The 18238-nt window shown below is 38.9% G+C and overlaps 2 protein-coding genes across 2 annotated transcripts; one reads left to right on the top strand and one right to left on the bottom strand.

Moving 5' to 3' along the window:
• Positions 1 to 958: 958 nt before the first annotated feature.
• LOC126660145 (uncharacterized) lies at positions 959 to 2661 on the top strand. The gene is made up of 2 exons (XM_050353489.2): positions 959 to 2058; positions 2370 to 2661. The coding sequence occupies exon 1, from the start codon at positions 1016 to 1018 to the stop codon at positions 1580 to 1582; it is 567 nt and encodes a 188-aa protein (XP_050209446.1). The 5' UTR covers positions 959 to 1015; the 3' UTR covers positions 1583 to 2058; positions 2370 to 2661.
• Positions 2662 to 6676: 4015 nt separating this feature from the next.
• On the bottom strand, positions 6677 to 7258 carry LOC126661715 (uncharacterized). Its single transcript, XM_050355577.1, has one exon. It carries the CDS (start codon positions 7256 to 7258, stop codon positions 6677 to 6679), a length of 582 nt encoding a protein of 193 aa, XP_050211534.1.
• Between the last annotated feature and the right edge of the window lie 10980 nt (positions 7259 to 18238).

Raw genomic sequence — 18238 nt, 5'->3', positions numbered from 1 at the left:
TAGTAGCTTGAATATCTATCATTTTTTCAGCATCCACATCGAGGGCCATCTTGAGAACATCTCTATCATTCCGGAGTCTGCTTAAACTAACACGTTCCTCCTCACAAACCTGATACCACTTAAACCTATCTGCATCCACACCTAATCCCAAACTGATACCCATACAAACCAACTCTGCCATTGACAAATTCAACGCAGTACAGTAATCTATATACCCCATTATGCGATGATCATACCCTACAATAGGTCCAACAACTATTTTGTGCATTCGCATACTGAAGTAGGGAGAACCAGAAGCTGACACAAAAATGAAATTTAACAAAGATTAACACTTTTAATCTAAACTTCCTACAAGACAGACATTTAGCATGAAAATGAGTGAGAGCTTACCATAAATAGGAGCTGGATCTCCCAGCCACCGAGGTTTCCAATCGCGCTCCATCGTTCTTCGTATTTCGCTTTAAAGTTTGCGATTAAGGTTTACAATAACAAATAATTAAGGATAGTGTTTACAGAGATACGGAACTGACAGAAGATAAAATGAACAAACGCAAAAATTGCAGAGAGGAAGAAGAAGAAATAGATAATCAGGTTAGGGTTTACAAAGGGGGAAACGGATCGATGGGTTATGACTTTTGATTTTAGGGGAAGTTAATTTAGGGTTTCAAATTATTACCGTTTCAATTTTTTATTACTGATGGAACTCATTAATTGACGTGGCAATTGACTGAGCTGACATGGAAGAGAGAGATTTGTTTCCCACTTCCGGCGCGCCAGGTGTGCATGAAACGCAGCGTTTCACATTAAAAAGAGTCGGATTCGTTGGAGTGACTTCCCGTTGTAACAAACGGGTCTGTTGAGTGACAATTTTGTAAGATTTTTTTGTTTAGTGACCATTCTGTAACATCTGGAGACTTCAGTGACCCACGGAGTTTAATATCCACTTTCATGGTATCAGAGCGTTGATCTAGGAATCAAAACAACACAACAAAAACAAAAACCCTAGTCGACTTCTATGGCAGGCAATAAACCAGGAAGCACGACATCAGGAGCAAAATGGGACAATCCCAATCATCTGTTGTATCTTCATCATGCAGACCAACCAGGTGCAATACTAGTGCCACAACTCTTGGTTGAAGACAACTACAACACATGGAATAAATCGATGACTATGGCTTTGACAGTCAAAAACAAGATCAGACTTGTGAATGGTTCAATCAAAGAACCAGATGATGAAGAATCGGAGGAACATCAACAATGGAATTGCTGCAACGATTTGGCCAAGACTTGGCTGCTAGGATCGATGTCTAAAGAAATTGCTAACAGCATCATTAATTTCAAATATGCCACACAGATGTGGCTTGAATTGCCAGAGATATTTTCAAATGTTAATGTGGTTCAATTATTTAATATTGAGAATGAGATTCATGGCTGCGTTCAGGGTAACATGTCCATAGGCTCCTATTTTACAAAGCTGAAGGGCTTGTGGGATGAGCGTGATTCACTTTGTACCTTCCCAAGTTGCACATGTGGAGAACTCAAAGGGTTTACTGTATATTTAGAAACACAAAAAACCATGTAATTTCTCATGGGTCTGAATGAATCTTATGCAGGTGTACGTAGCAACACATTATTGCTGGATCCATTACCCACAGTAAACAAGGCGTATTCGCTCGTTCTTCGCCATGAGAAACAATCAGAGGTTGCAACAGGGAAGAGTCATGCTCAACCAGATGCTGCTGTTTTTTCCGTAAGGAACTCAAGTCGCAATTATGAAGGAGAATCAAACTGCTCCAAATGTAATAAAACAAATCACTCAACCAAAAATTGTCGTGCTCATCTCAAATAAGACTTTTGTGGCTGGAAAGGGCATACAGCTGAATACTGTCGGAGGAAGAAAGCAAGTGGCGAGGCTAAGTGGCATTGCACATGAATGAAAGGAAGGAGATGAATTTCCATTCACATCTGAAGAATTCAAACAGATATAAGACATGCTGAAAACCAAATCTTCTTTTGCCAATCATGTTAGTAATTATCCAACTCATGATGAGCTCTAAGGTAAAGCTTTCTCACTTATCTCTAACGACAAACAAAGTACTTGGATTATGGATAGTGGGTGTAAAGATCATATGATTTGTGATCAAAATCTACTCACACAATCTCAGCCTGTCAACAATCGTACAATTGAATTACCAAATAGAACTATTACACAAAAGACTTATATAGGCAAAGTTGTCCTATCTTTTGATTTAACTCTCGTAAATGTTTTGTGTGTTCCTTTCTTTCGGCTGAATTTAATTTCAGTTAGCAAATTAACCTCTGATTCATCTTGCATAACAATCTTTCTAAATAAATTTTGTGTTATTCAGGACCTACGCTCGGGGAAGATGATTGCGACGGGAATTGAACGAGAGGGTCTCTACTATCTCGATCAAACTAAGAAAGGAAGATGCAATAATACTCAAGCTTCCAACCCAACTCTTTGACATCAACATCTTGGGCATCCCTCAATCAAAGTATCTATGTTATTTAAGTTTTCAAATGTCCAAAATAAAACTTGTGATACCAACAAGTGTTTTGTCTGTCCTTTGGCTAAACAAACAAGACTCCCTTGTTCATCAAGTTCTATTACTACTACTTCCAATTTTGATTTAATTCATGTTGACATTTGGGGTGGTTATAAAGTTGCTTCTTTTTCCGGTGCAATATATTTTCTTACCATTGTTGATGATTATACTAGATGCACATGGATTTATCTTATGAAACAGAAATTAGAGACTAGGAATTTATTGATCAACTTCATCAACATGGCTGAAAATCAATTCAATTCTAACGTCAAAATTGTTCGTAGTGACAACGGCCTTGAATTTAAACTTGGAGATTTTTATGCACAAAAGGGCATCATTCATCAAACTAGTTGCATAAATACTCCCCAACAAAATGGGGTTGCCGAACGAAAACACAGGCATCTGTTGAATATGGCACGCGCTTTGCTTATTCAAGTTGGACTTCCTCATCATTTTTGGGGTGATGCTATCCTCACGTCAACATACTTTATAAATCGAACTCCGACTCCTCTTCTCAAAGTAAAAACACCATATGAAATGTTGTTCCATAGAATACCGAATTATTCTCATTTGCGAGTATTTGGCCCTTTATGCTATGCCTCAACTCATGCTCAAAGTCCTTCAAAATTTGATCCTCGAGCGTCTCGATGTATATTTCTTGGGTACCCTTATTGGCAAAAAGGGTATCGAATCTTTGATCTTTTACAGAAAAAGATAATGGTGTCCAGAGACGTTGTTTTCTTTGAAACCACATTTACCTTTCTTAACCAACCCCATTCCGCTGCGTCACAAATGATTCTGGTTCACCAAGGGAAAACTCATTTTCAAATTTTGACTTAGATTCTCTTTCCAAATATGATTCTACCTTTTCTCCTAATGAGCCTGCCACTCATGTCAGCCCTCTTGAACAAGGGAATCCTATCACGTCTGAAGTTGAACCTTCTTCTCCTATCCAGTCTACACCACACATACCGGATAATCTATCAGAATCACCAATTGATACCACTTCAGCCTTACCATCAATTATGCCCGTTCACCCACTTCGACGTAGTGGTCGCTCTACTAAAATTCCTCAACATTTGCAGGACTTTCATGTGGAGATGACCCTCCCTTCAAGGTCCGAACCAACTTCATCCACGAGCTTGGTCAAAACTTCAGGTACCATTCATCCTCTTTCTAAGTTCTTATCTTATGATAGATCGATTATCTAATGTTCATAAAGTATATACCAGTCAACTCACTCTTCTCAAAGAACCCACAAGTTTTTCACAGGCTATTAAAAACCTAAAATGGTGTGAAGCTATGGAAAATTAGATTGCTGCTTTGCAAGCTAATGGAACTTGGAGTTTGGTGTCGTTACCACGTCATAAGCTCCCAATTGGATGCAAGTGGGTGTATAAAATAAAATTGAAGGCTGGCGGCACGGTCGAACGATACAAGGCTCGGTTGGTGGCCGAGGGATACAATCAAATTGAAGGAGTTGATTATAGAGAAACCTTTGCCCCGGTAGCCAAAATGGAAACTATACTTGTTCTACTAATTGTTGCATCCTTGCGTGGTTGGCATTTGCATCAATTAGATGTTAACAACGCATTTTTGAATGGCGATCTTAATGAAGAAGTATATATGTCCTTGCCTCCTGGTTTCGAACGAAAGAGGGAGAATCGCGTCTGCAAACTTCACAAATCATTGTATGGGTTAAAACAAGCTTCCAGACAATGGTTTGTAAAGTTGTCTACTGCACTCAAAGCTGCAGGATTCCATCAATCCTTGTCTGATTATTATTTATTCGTTCGCAATCGACAAGGTAGTTTTATGGCCTTACTCGTATATGTTGATGATGTGATATTAGCAGGGGAAATTTACAGGATATAGAGAACACTAAGCTTTTCTTGTCTAAGCAATTTAAACTTAAAGATTTGGGATAAATCAAATACTTTCTTGGCATAGAGGTTGCTAGAAAGACATGGAATTTGTTTGTCACAACAAAAATATGCCTTAGAGATTCTCGACGATGTTGGATTCTTGGGTGTTAAACCTTCTCGGTTTCCTGTAGAGCAAAACATGTCACTCACACAATCAGATGGGAAACTTTTAAATGATGGGTCAACATATCGTATATTAATTGGGAGGCTGATTTACTTGGTGTTGAATGATCGCCGCCAGTGTGCTGAGGAGGAGGTCGAGCGTCTATCTTCTCTTCTGGCGATGTCTGAGTCTGAGAGGGCGAAGTTGAACGCTTCTTTAGAGGAGCATGATTCGCTTTTATCGCAACTCAAGGCGCATGATGCGATTAATGATCGCCAAATCAAAGTGATCGAGAAGAAAAATAATGACTTGACTCGGGAGATCGTAGAGCTTATCCGGATCAATACCCTTGTCGGCGAGGAGAGAAATAAGCTAAGATCCGAGGTAGAAGGGTTTTATATTCGTCTACTCGATACGAAGGCTTTTTATTCTGCTTTGATTTACTTGGGAGGAAGCTTTTGGAGAAGAATCCGAACATTGATTTGTCTGGAGTTAACGGGTCTGATCCTCAAGTCATCGCTCGCGATCTTCTTGATATAATGTCCAAGGATCGTGCTAAATGGATTTTGTTTTTTCTTTTTGTATCTTGCTTTTTATTTGTAATTCGTTATGAATATATCTTCTTTTTGCTTCAATATAAGTGTTTGCTTCTGTTTTATTTAATGTTTCTGAGTTGATGCTTGATTTAGATTTTTGTTTCGCCTCGGAAGTTAGTCTAAACCCCGTTTTAGCGCTTTTTGTTTTGGCCGAGTTAATCTAAACTCTTTTATGTGAGTTAACACTCGTAATTTTGTTTTGTTTTGAGTTAATCTAAACTCTTTTTTGGCGGTTTGCCTTTTTTCTGAGTTAATCTAAACTCATAATTTCATTATTGCTCGTCTTTCATTTAATCATTCATGGAAGATCTTGATTTTTGTTTCTTTAGTGATTCGTCTGGCCAATCATATAGTAGGGAAACTGAACTTTTATTGATAAAAAGACTGCATACAAAACATTAAAGATGGTTTTGACACCATCAGGTAAGATGTAAAATCTTTACTAGCGATGGGTCGTTTTTCTTTCCTATTCTTCCTTCTTCTTGGTCTTGTTCTCTTGAAGGTCTACTACAGACTCGTCATAGCATTTCATAGCGATATTCTGATCTCCTCTCAGCGTCACTACTCCTTTCTCAGTTGGTATTTTCATTGCCAATGCTCTTTTGCTAGTCACCGCAGCTGAGTTATGAAGGAAATGTCTTTCGAGGATGGCATTGTATGTTAGCTCCATGTCTAATATGTTAATAGTGACATAACTTTCTAGTTGATTCCTCTCTCCAGGCTGATTATCACTTCCAGGGTAACTGCTCCTAGCGGATTGATGGAGGGGCCACCGAGTCCTGACAGTGGAATCGGGACTCGGCGCAACCTTGATGCGGTTCCTCCAAGCATTTTATACGCCGCATCTGTCATAAGGTTCACTGCGCTTCCTTCATTGATTAGGATTCACTCCATATTCCAATTCTCAATGATAGTAGTCACTACCAAGGCATCGTTGTGGGGTGCTTTGACATGTTCATAATCTTCAACATCAAATATTACGGGTGGCATGTGAGTTTCTCTGATGTTCATCACTTCTCTCCTTTGCTTTCTCCTAATCGTTGAGTTGCTGTGTCAACCTCCATTGATCATGTGTATGGTTCCCAATATTTTGGATGGGCGTTCGTCTTCTTTTTCTTTTACTTTGTCATCTCTGCTTCTCTTTTCTCCCTTGTCATTGCTTTTCTCTTTTCGGGCCACGAATTCCCTTAATTCACCTATGTCGATCATTCTCTCAATTTCAACCTTCAAATCTCTACAGCTGTCCGTTTCATGTCCATAGTCTTCGTAAAATTTGCAGTACTTTCTCGTGTCCCTTATCTCGGCTTTCATCTTCGGTGGCCACACCACGTTTTTGACATTTTCTTTGATCCACATGAGGACATTAGTTTGGCTGGTGTTCAACGGTGTGAAATTGTTTTCATCGTCTCTGGGGTCATATCTTGGTTCGTATCTTGTTTGGGGGGCGAATTGACTTTTCCCTACTGGCCTTCCTCTCATATCTTCTTATTTTGACTTCAACTTCTCTTTGGATTTCTCTTTCGATTTTTTTTTCTTTCGCTTCTTTTCCACAAATCGCCCTTCGCCCTCGTCTAGCTCAAAGTATTTTTGGGCTATGCCCATCAGGTTCGAGAAAGTCGTGGGTTTATTAACCAGCAGCTTGTCTACCAGTTTTCTGAATCGTGTTCCTTCTTGCAATGCTTCGGTCGCCATGTCAACGTTTAGGTTATCAATCTTCATAGCTTGCTTGTTGAGTCGTTCGATATAGCTTCGTAAGGTTTCTTCTTCTTGAATGGATGATCTTAGGATGCTGGTGGTAGTTTTTGCTGGTACGTTTGTGAGATATCTGTTGAGGAATTTTGTTGATAGCGAAGCGAAGCTCTTGATGGATCCTGGTTTCAGTTTGTTGTACCACCTCTGGGCGGTGTCCGTGAGTGTGGTTGGGAAAATCCTGCATAAAATAGCGTCTGATATGCTGAGTAGTCCCATGGAGGCTGTGAATCTGGAAGTGTGATCTCGGGGGTCCCCTTCTCCGTTGAAGGTTGGCATAACTGGTAGCTTCATGCTATATGGGATGGTTTCCTCCATGATCTTGGGTGAAAGGGGCGATCCCTTCAGCCTGAGATCGTCTATATCCAGCTCCTCTGACTTCAGCTTTTTGAGTGCTTTTGTGATCTTCTCTTCCAAATCTTCTTCGACTACTTATGTGGCTTTGCTCTTCTGGGGCGATTCTCAGGACTCGCCCTCCCCTTCTAGGTGTTTTTTCTTCGGATGCTCTTTCCACGCATCTTTGTCTTGTCGCTTGCTTTTTGGTGGGGCATCTTCTTTCTCCTTCTCCCTTCGTTCTTCTCTTTTCGAGTATAACCAGCTTCGGGCATCGTCTTGATTTTTCTCATTTTTGGGTGTTTCGGGGGATTGCTCGTTGGATTTTTCTTTTCCATTCTCTTGATTGCCTGGGTTTTCTTCGTCACTCCTGTTTCCATTTTCCCGTCGGTTTCTTGTCTTGTCTCTTTCCTCATTTCCTCCGTTTCGGGGTTCCCTACCTCTGTTATTTTCTCCCCTTGGCTCTTAGCGGCGTGGATTTGTGTTTTCTGTTCTTCCTCTTCTTCTTGTTGCTGTCGGGCTGAAATTATTCCTCAGGATTTTCATAGTTTCTTCGTGCCTATCATTCGTTCTTTTTGCTTCACTAGCCAATTTATCCAGATTTTGCCTGGACAGATTCTAGTACCTTTTTTAGCATCTCACTGTATAAATCTTGTGCTTCCATGCTTGGCGTGGGTTGTTCATCAGTGCTCAGGTTGAAAGCAATTGGGTTTCTTCCTCTCATCGGATTAGTTTGATATTGAGGTGTTGAAAAAGAGGGCCCTCCGGTGTCACTTCTTCCCCCGGAGTTATGGAACCTATCTTCAGTAACGTTGATTACTTTCGGCGTGCCTTTTGGATTCATTGGTTGTTTGTCTTTCAGGTTCACTCCTTCAGAAGTTATCTTCTTCAATGAAATTTGTTTTGAGTTCAGAAAAGCTCCTTCTAATTGAAGTTTACTTTAAGCTTTTCCCACAGACGGCGTCAATTGATGGAGTCTGCCTTCTGAACCGGTGAATGAGACCTGCAAAACAGGGTAGAAGCTAACCAGACGGTGGTGGTCCGATTAACTCTCTGATGCTAAAGCAGTTTAGAGCTTTGAGCAGCGTTTTGAGTATATGAATGTAATTGTGATTCTAGGCATACCTCATGCTCCTTTTATAGTAGATGAATGCATACATTGTATAGTCATAGTAGGTAAGTGAATCCTACTTTGTAGGGATCGAGCTACTTTGTAGAGATTCACCCTGATTTGTCGTGATCTACCTTATTCAGACTTGAGTCCTATTTAGGAACGTCTTCCTAAATAGTCTCGTCTTCCTAAGATAGAGCTTATCTTTCCATGTTGGAGATTGTATCCAAATGGGAAGATACTTCGAGATATTGTAGTGGATCATGGTGATCTACCCGAATCCCGGATTAACGCGCTTTCGGCGGATCCTAAGGGATTCGGTCTTCATTGATATATCGACGGATGTCAAGGGATTCGACCGCCTTCCACATATATTCAGTTCTTTATTAGGAGTCCGGTATCACCTGAGAATGGGTCTCCTGTGACTCGGCTCCATTGTAACTATCGTAGGATTCGGTATCCATCATTTATTATTAGTTTATCTATCACTTTTATTAGTTATTTTTTGTAAGTCACATTGAGTTGATATTAAGTAGCATTTCAAAATTATAATAGTTTACCAAACAAATTACATTGGATTGACATTAAGTTGACATTAGGAATATATTGGGTTGGTATTAGGTTTACATTGAGTTGATATTAGATTTAAATTGAATTTGTATTAAATTATTTTTTAAAATTATAATAATTTACTAAAACAAATTACTTCATATTGGCATTTAGGTTACATTGAGTGGACTTTAGTTTTACATTGAATTGATATTATGTTTACATTGAGGTTGTATTAAGTTTATATTGATTTCATATGAAATTTACATTGAGTTCATATTAAGTTAATTTTTAAAATTATAATAGTTTACTAATAAATTACTTCGGATTGTTATTGAGTTGACATTAAGTTTACATTGAGTTGACATTGAGTCGACGTTGAGCTGATATTAAGTTTACATTGAGTTGATATTAAATCACATTTCAAAATTATAATAAATTTCCAAAAAAATTATTTCGGATTGACATTGAGTTGACATTAGGTTTATATTGGGTTGATATTAGGTTTATATTGAGTTAACAATAAATTTATATTGAGTTGACATTAGTTTTGTATTGAGTTAACATTGAGTCGTCATTGAGTTGACGTTGAGTTGATATCAAATTTACACTGAGTTGATATTATGTTGACATTAAATTTATATTGAGTTCACATTAAGTTTACTTTGAGTTCACATTGAGTTGATATTGAGTTTACATTAAATTTATATTTATGTTTGTTTCATTTTAATAAAACCTTAGATAGTTTAATTTCAAATTATATTAGTTTATTTGTCATTATATTAGATTAATAGAGTAAATTGATTTTAAATTTGTAATCGGTTTTGAAAAATTAATTTTAAATTAATTTACTTTCAATTTATATTAGGTTGACATTGAGTTTATATATGTGTAGTGAAATTGAGTTTATATTAAATTTATATTACATTCACACCAACCACAACATAAAACTTAAAAAAAAATTTCTATTCACTATTAGTTTGTTTGTTGTAAGTAATTTAGCTTTCAATTTTCAATTTTTTATTAGTTTATTTGTCAATTTATAATTTATTTTTAATTGTAAAGTTTTTTATTAAATTAATTTGATTAAAATAAGTTAATTTTAGATATAAAAATTTATTTTTTAAATTGAAATTATATTAAATTTATATATATTGAATAGACATTAATTTTACATTGTGTTCTCACTGACCACCGTATAAATTTTTAAAATATTTATTTTTGATTTGATAGTAATTTTTTAAAGTAGAACTAGTAGTAACAAATAAATAAAATTTGTATGTAATATTGATTTACTCAACTTTTATTAATATTTTAAAAGTAGAACAAGCACTAATTCATCACCAACTCCTAAGTCATGATGATCATGTAAGGTGGCAGGCTGGCGGTCATTATCATCTCTAATTAGAAGATGAATTTGTAGGTTAAAAAAATTCCAAGGATGTTAACAAATGACATTCATCTATTGGAGTTTTATACCATTAACATCTAAAAACGCGACCATATGCCCAACGCAAACTGCAAGTGATCTCCATTCTCCTCTCGTTTGGCCATTAGATCAAACAATCTCTTTACAGACACAACAAATCAAACTAACAACCTTAGACACTCTGAAATTGACGTCATTCGCAAGCTCTGCCAGGCTTAGATGAAACTCCGATCAAAATCAATCTAATATAAAAAAGATGTATTGTTGCAATAGAAAATTATATCACCGGTGTCTGACCACCGCAGGTCCGTCTGACGACAATTTTACCTCCAACAATCCCGCCATCAAATCCCGATCAGGCCGAGCTCGCCGGAAAACATTCATTACATGGTTCAGACTCCATGGCAGTGAAGTTGAAAGTGAGAAAGGAAAAAGAAAGGGAAAAATCGGAGTTTTGGAAGTCTTTACCAACTCCGTCAGAGCTCCCGAACTGTTCTGCCCAATTTTATCCCTGAAGTACCCTCCTGCCTGGTGGTTTCTCGCTTGGGATAGTGATGATTCTGAAGAAGCAAGGGCCGATCCTCAATTAAAACGTGGCGAACAATACTGGGGCAGTGCTTTGAAATCCCTCAATTTGATCGCTGGATTAGAGTACAAACGTAGCAGTCTAGAGGTGTACTGCCCTAACTACGTCGCCCGTCAATTCGGCTTTAGTCAAGGAATTCCATGTCCTTTATTGATCTCCGTCAATAATCACGGGATCTACCGACCTTCATTAGAAAACTACCCCAACTTCCAATTCATTTATCGCCTAAACAGGGCTTATCTCCCACCTATCTCTGAAATATCTCGCCCTTCTGTATCTCCGACCTATACCCTTGAGTACGAAAGCTGGCGGGCTTCAGTCACAGAGTCCTATTTTAACCTCTCGCCAAAAGAAATTCTCAGTCTTCATAATTTTTCATTACCTCCTTTATCACAAAACCCTACTCATGCCGATCTATTTCTTTTGCAGGCACCAAAACATTTCAAATTTGAAGGTAAACTTTTTCATCCATTCGAAATAGCTAAATTTGAGCGTTTTACAAGTTTAAATATGATCCTCTAGATCGCCTTGGTATGAACCTTAAAATGCAAAGACATAGGCGAATAGCTAGGTTAAAATATGACAAAAAGATGAAGAAAGGATAGAAGGAACACTATGAAAACAAATACTCCTATGAATTTTATCTCGCCCATATTCGTCTTAAGTTTAAGTATAAGAGTCCACCAGCACCCAAAGTCAATATGTCTACCGTTGACCCAATAAAACTCCCTAAGAAAAGGGCGAAAAAACATAAACCTGACATAACAAGTGAATGCGTAACTTATACCGGCATCAGATGCCCTTCTGATGTCGAGGCGATAACCGAACTGGTCAAAATTGGCTATAATAGAATACCAGATAATCGAATGTGTTTTTTCATAAGATCCTGTTAAGATCGCCAATTTAATTTAATTTTTCCTTCTCAGTCGGTGTTCCAAGGTGGAATAAAGACGATGTCTTTGACACGGATGGCGAAGAGAATACAGATTCTAAGAGGGCGAAACCAAAACGTCCGTCGAGCAAAAAATCATCCAAGAGAGAACCCAAGGCAAAAAAGGCGAAGAAAGAGTCACCAGGGTCTTGTATGTTCGACCCGTCTCCTAACAAAGTTTCGTCCGTCCTGCCCTCAAGTACTCATTCATCGTCACGGGGCGATACTGAAACGGCTGATGAGCAAACTAGCGATGAAGGCCGTTCGGCCCATCAATCATTTTCTTCCCAGAAAACTTCTGAAGTGACTCCCACTGTCTCACAAATGCTTACTTTTTTGCTGTTGCCTCCATTATTATCGCCATTGAGCTCTTCTCTGGTTAATCTACCGGCACGACTTGCTACCAAGACTAAGGTGCCTCACATTTGTTTTGCATCGCCATAATAGTTGCCTGGCAGCTGATATTTTATTGTGGAAAAACTTGGCAGATACCAGATGATGCTTCGGCGCAAGAAGACATAGCGTCAAAGGCAGTGGCTTTTCTCAATTCTGATAGTGAAGACGAGGACTCGCCTGTACTTGAGAAAGAAACACAAATGGATGTTTCCAGCGGTCCTTCCGAAAACCGGGGCGATCACTTGGACGTCGTTTCTGAGTTGAAATCCCAGGGCACTGCTCTTTTTAAGTCGCCCAAAGACTTCGAGAAAATCAAGAGGTCTGCAACTGACCTGGCCGGCGCCCCTCCATAAGTTCTCAGCGAGAAAGCTCGCAACGCTATGGTTAAGCTATCTGCTTCGCTCCCGGCTTTCCAGAATATTTATGATGAATCCACGGCGATTCAAACCGAGCATGACAATTTAATGCTTCAGGAAGCCGAGGCCAAAGAGAAACTGGAGGAGTTAAAGGTGACTGTAAAATTGGCGGTTTCAACCCTGAAAACTCGTCGAGACAGTGCAAAAGAGCTCCAAGAGAAAATTGCTGATATGAAACTCGAGCTGGAGGCGGAAGAAAAGGGCATCGGCAAGCTGGTAATGCTAAACCAACCCTTGAAGCATCACAGTAAACGGTGAATCCTTCAATACCTTCTTATAATGCTAGCACTTGAGCTGTCGTTAGACACTCCTTCAGTTTCTGAAAATTGTTATCGCATTTCTCTGTCCATTCGTACTTCGCATTCTTCTGAGTTAACTTCGTCAATGGTGCAGAGATTTTTGAGAAATCTTGCACAAATCTTCTGTAGTATCCTGCTAAACCAAGGTAACTACAAATTTAAGTCACCAAAGTTGGTCGTTTCCATTCCACAGCAGATTCAATCTTCTTTGGATCTACTTTAATTCCACTTTGAGACACAACATGTCCTAAAAATGCCACTTCTTCTAACAAAAATTTGCACTTTGAAAACTTGGCGTATAATTGATGCTCCCTCAATGTCTGAAGAACTATGCGCAAATGATGTGCATGCTCCTCCTCCGTACGAGAGTAGATCAAAATATCATCAATGAAAACAATTACAAACTGATCCAAGAATGGTTTGAATATCCTATTCATCAAATCCATGAAAGCCGCCGGTGCATTCGTCAATCCAAATGACATAACTAGGGACTCGTAGTGACCATACCGAGTCCTAAAAGCAGTTTTCAAAACATCATCCTCTCGAATCTTTAAGTGATGATTCCCTGATTGCAAATCAATCTTAGAAACGTATCTAGCTCCTTGCAGTTGATCGATAAAATCATCAATCCTTGGCAATGGGTACTTGTTCTTGATCAAACTTTATTCAGTTGTCTGTAGTCTATACAGAGCCGAAACGATCTGTCCTTCTTTTTAACAAATAAAATAGGTGCTCCCCACGGTGAAACACTTGGTCTGATAAAGCCATGATCAAGTAGTTCCTCTAGTGGATCTTTCAGTTCCTTTAACTATGTCGGCGCCATCCGATAAGGAGGTGTTGATATCGGTTTGGTACCAGGAGCTAACTCAATGCAGAACTCTATCTCCCTATCGAGTGGTAATCCCAGTAACTCGTCTGGAAAGAAATTTGGATACTCCATTACCACTGGTACATTCTGTACAGTTCCTTGAGCTTTCTCTGTATCCAACACAATAGCTAAGAATGCTTGACATCCTTTTCTTATCATTTGTTGAGCTTTCATAGCTGGGATTATGCTAGCAGTGGATTTTAATTTTTCACTTTGAATTGAAACCATCTCAATTCCAGGGGTATTGAATGTCACTAACTTCTCGCGATAATCCATACTCGCATAATGTCGAGCTAACCAATCCATGCCTAATATAACATCAAATGCTAGTACTTCTAGCAAAATTAGATCGGCAAGCAACTCTCGTCCTTAAACATTCACAGGATAAGACGAATAAACAATGTCCGCATACATACTTTCACCCATTGGCGTGGCTACTGATAATGGATTCTGCAAGTAAGCGGGTTTCTTTCCCATCTTAATCGCAAAACTCGGTGAAACAAATGAATGTGTCGCACCCGGATCAAATAATAATAGAGCATCCATAGAAGCTATAGTAAAAATACCTTGCACAACTGCATTATAGGCTTGAGCCTCTTGTGGGTTTAGTGCAAACACCCTGGCTTGACTCCCGTCCGCTTGAGAATTCTTGCTAGTACCTCTTCCTCCACCATTTCTTCCTCCATCTCGATTATTACCAAAACATCTTCCTCTCTGACTAGTAAATGTACTACCAGTCTGACCTTGCCCAGATGCCGCCGGAAACATAGGCCTCCGCTGCTGCTGAAAAGGTTGAGCAACACTAGCAGTATACCCTTGTGCTCCTGACATTGGACATTGTCTTTCATAATGGCCTTGTTGGCCACAAACAAAACACGCTCCTGGAGCAAGATGACACACTCCATAGTGTCTCCTCCGACAATTCTGGCAGTATGGAGCTAAAACTCCAGAACTTCCTGAGCTACGTCCGCTCGAACTAACTCCAGGGGTATTGAAACGCTTATTACTCTTCCCTTTAGAATTTTTACGTCGTGGTCCAGTAAAACCACTTGGATTAAACGACATTTGTGTATTGGCTGTCGCACCAACTTGATCACTCCTTGTCGACATTGGTGCAGCAGAATTTACAATTCTGCCAAACTGTACCAACGAAGTCTCCATCTGAAGTGCACTGTCTATCAGCTGGATCAAATCTCGGTTCACATCAGAAACAATGCTAATAAACTCGGGTCCTAAACCCTTGATAAAACTCGCATTCGCCCTGGCTGGATCAGCCATCAAATCAGGCGCAAATCTTCCCAACCTAGTGAATTCCGTCACATATTTTTGCACTGACCTATCTCCTCTTCTAAAATTCAGCAATTGATCTCAATAACTCTCGGTCACAGAAAATGGCAGATAAAATTCTCTGTACCGATTAACAAACTCTGCCCAGGTCATCTGATTCATCGTAGGTTAAATTATACGTCGAAACCAATCTTTTGCTGGTCCTTTCATTGACATTTCAACTAACAAGATTGACTGTCTCTCGTCAGCCTGCAAACGTCTAGCATTACGCTCAACTTCCTCAAGGAAATATAATGCATCGCCTGAACCATCAAATTATGTTGGTTTGAGCCGCATATGAGCCAAAACACTGTCTCTATCGACATTTGCACCAACACGCTATTGTTGTTGCAATAGTTGCTTCCTATGCAAAGCCTGATTCTCCACTTGGTTAGCCTGAATATCTGCAACTCCAGCTAAAAACTGATTAAAGTCAAAGCCTGGCGAATTAGGTTGTTGTGGCATCCCAGGAGCCTGAACTGGCTCCTGTTCCTCCACAGCCTGACCTCTAGCTCTACCTCTAGGTCTACCACGCCCACGGCCTCTACCTGCTACGTTGGCCGGTTCATGTTGCCCTATATGCACAGACGACTCATCATGAGCCTCTTCAGGTGCATCTTGTATCATCGCACCTCGACCGCGAGTTTGTCTTTGGTCAGCCATCCTAACCAAATCAAACCACACTGCAATCAAATGAAGAATACAAATACAAGTCCAACATGAACGCATATAACCATCTCAATGGTCACACCTAACGTGCTCATGCGTATCACAATATATAACTCATATCAAACACATTCTAAATTCACAACCTAACGGAAAGGCTGAATATTTCACAATTAAATGATGACATGTCAAGGACATGACTCAAATCCTATTGCTGCAGTAGTTCCTTAGACTCTATTACTCGAGTATCAGCAATGTTACTGTAGACACTCTAGTTCTACAACATTGCTCTGATACCAACTTTTGGTATCAGACATTACTTACTTAACATGTATCAGCAATAATATCTTAGACAATACAGTCTGAGAACTATTGCTCTGATACCAACTTTGGCACGACGCGATTTCCGTCTAGAAACTCGTGTCGAGACCGGCCCTAGGGAATGGGAATGGTTGTTCTGAAACCCGTAGGAAGCCTAGGAAAAAACAGTAAAAACTTTTCGCGTTTTGAAAACTTAAAAGGTTTCAATTTCTTTTTGCAAGTATTTGAAAGCCTTTAGATAAACGTGTAATCAAAACCATGCGATTGTATTTCTGGACTCAGGGTAGTACGTGTACGCTGCACGTATCCTAACACAACCCTGTCCGAAAGCACTGACAGCGGTGCAAACCAGTTATCACATCAAGTAACTGGTTTAAGCATGTTAAATAATTAATCACAAAGCTTTTATCAAAACCAGGTTTCTTATATACAACTGGCAAAAGCCCTTTTTATAAAAAACATGCTTTTCTCCCAAAATGATACTGACATTAGTTTCATATCAGAGTTTAAGCATTTAAAATTGAACTACTGTGCGGAGCTAGAACTACTCTGCAGCTCTAAAATGACCTTTATTTAGTTACAACTTCCGGAGAAAGAATTAGAAGTCTTGTCATGTCAAAATATCATTTACCTGTGAATGGGGAATCAACGGGGATCAAATATGAGTGAATTCACATAATTACTCAAGCATATTAATAAAAGCAGAAATCACATGTAAACGCATTTTGTGCAGCCAAATAACCGATCCAAATGAAACCCTAAGAGAAACCCCATTTGGTTAACTGTGGTTAGTACCAGAGTTCATGCTCTCTTGTTTAACACAAGATGAAATGTGAACTCATGTTATCACAATCATCTTATCTCTGTGTAAGGTTTGCTGGGCCGTAAATTGAATTAATGGCTCCCCAGGATAACCTGTTAGGTCTAGGCCGCTTTGCAAGCATCCGGCCAAAGAACCCATCTAGTATGCAATGCAATGATTTATTAATACCGGTGATCACACAGTCCTATTGTTTCCCAATAGATAGCACGTTCTAGTGGATCTATATATTGGTTTCAAATCGACTCTATGCAATGCAATTTTAGACACATTTTTAGTTGTAATTGTTTTGACATCAATACTCAAAAGTAAATATGCGAACTCACAAAACTATTATCCACAAAACAGTTCTCGATCACCCTCTACTCTACTTGTTTGGTAGCTTGCTTGCTCGTCGGATCTAGTCAGAAAACAATTATTAAACACAATTGAAATATGATCTCTAACTCTAAAGAATAAACTATATTGACAATACTAGATATATAACATATCTAGTCTATACTCATTCTTGATCTCAACTCATAGTCCTCTAACTATTAATCACTTTGATTAATAGAGAAGCTAATTAAAACGTCTCTAAGTTTTAATTAATCGAACCCCCTTAATCGTCCAAGTTCTTTTTAGTCATTATTGAATGTACCATTCAAAAGTTTCCAAACCTCCTCGATTTGGAACTCGACATGCGAAAGCACGTCGGAAACGCGCGTTGGCGCGAAGCCCTGTGCGCCCGCACAGTGTCCCTGTGCGTCCGCACAGCCGCGGGAACTCCATTCCCGGGCCAATTTCCGTCGAGCTATACCCATTTTTCGATCCAAAACGCATATACAAACACCAATTTATCCATTTCCGCTATCGGAACTTAAAATCATAACGTATTCGTTCGATTCGATACGGTAATCGTTATATATTCGAATATAATCCATTTTGTATATAACCAAATTCAATATAACGGTTATAACTTCGATTAATTAGACCTGGCAATTCGTGTCTGCGGGTCATAAACGGGTCAGACCCGTTTCGACACGAACACGATTAGCCTAAACACGAACACGACACGACACGATAATTAATCGGGTTTGATATATAAAACCCAAACACGACACGAATATTATATGGGTTACACGACACGACACGTATAAATTATTTAAATACTTTTTAAATTTATTTAATATAATACCAAAAAAATATTATTATAATTTAAGATAAATACTATTGTAATTATATGTAAAATGAAAAATTAAATAAAA

The sequence above is a fragment of the Mercurialis annua genome, linkage group LG8 (assembly GCF_937616625.2).
Source record: "Mercurialis annua linkage group LG8, ddMerAnnu1.2, whole genome shotgun sequence".
Lineage (NCBI taxonomy): Eukaryota > Viridiplantae > Streptophyta > Magnoliopsida > Malpighiales > Euphorbiaceae > Mercurialis > Mercurialis annua.
Note: the sequence above shows the minus strand (reverse complement) of the source record. Positions and strands in the feature narration are given on the sequence as shown.

What these genes read in the sequence shown, in the direction of transcription:
- LOC126660145 (XM_050353489.2), top strand. Translation starts at nt 1,016, where the DNA reads ATGGCAGGCAATAAACCAGGAAGCACGACATCAGGAGCAAAATGGGAC.
- LOC126661715 (XM_050355577.1), bottom strand. Translation starts at nt 7,258, where the DNA reads ATGGAGGAAACCATCCCATATAGCATGAAGCTACCAGTTATGCCAACC.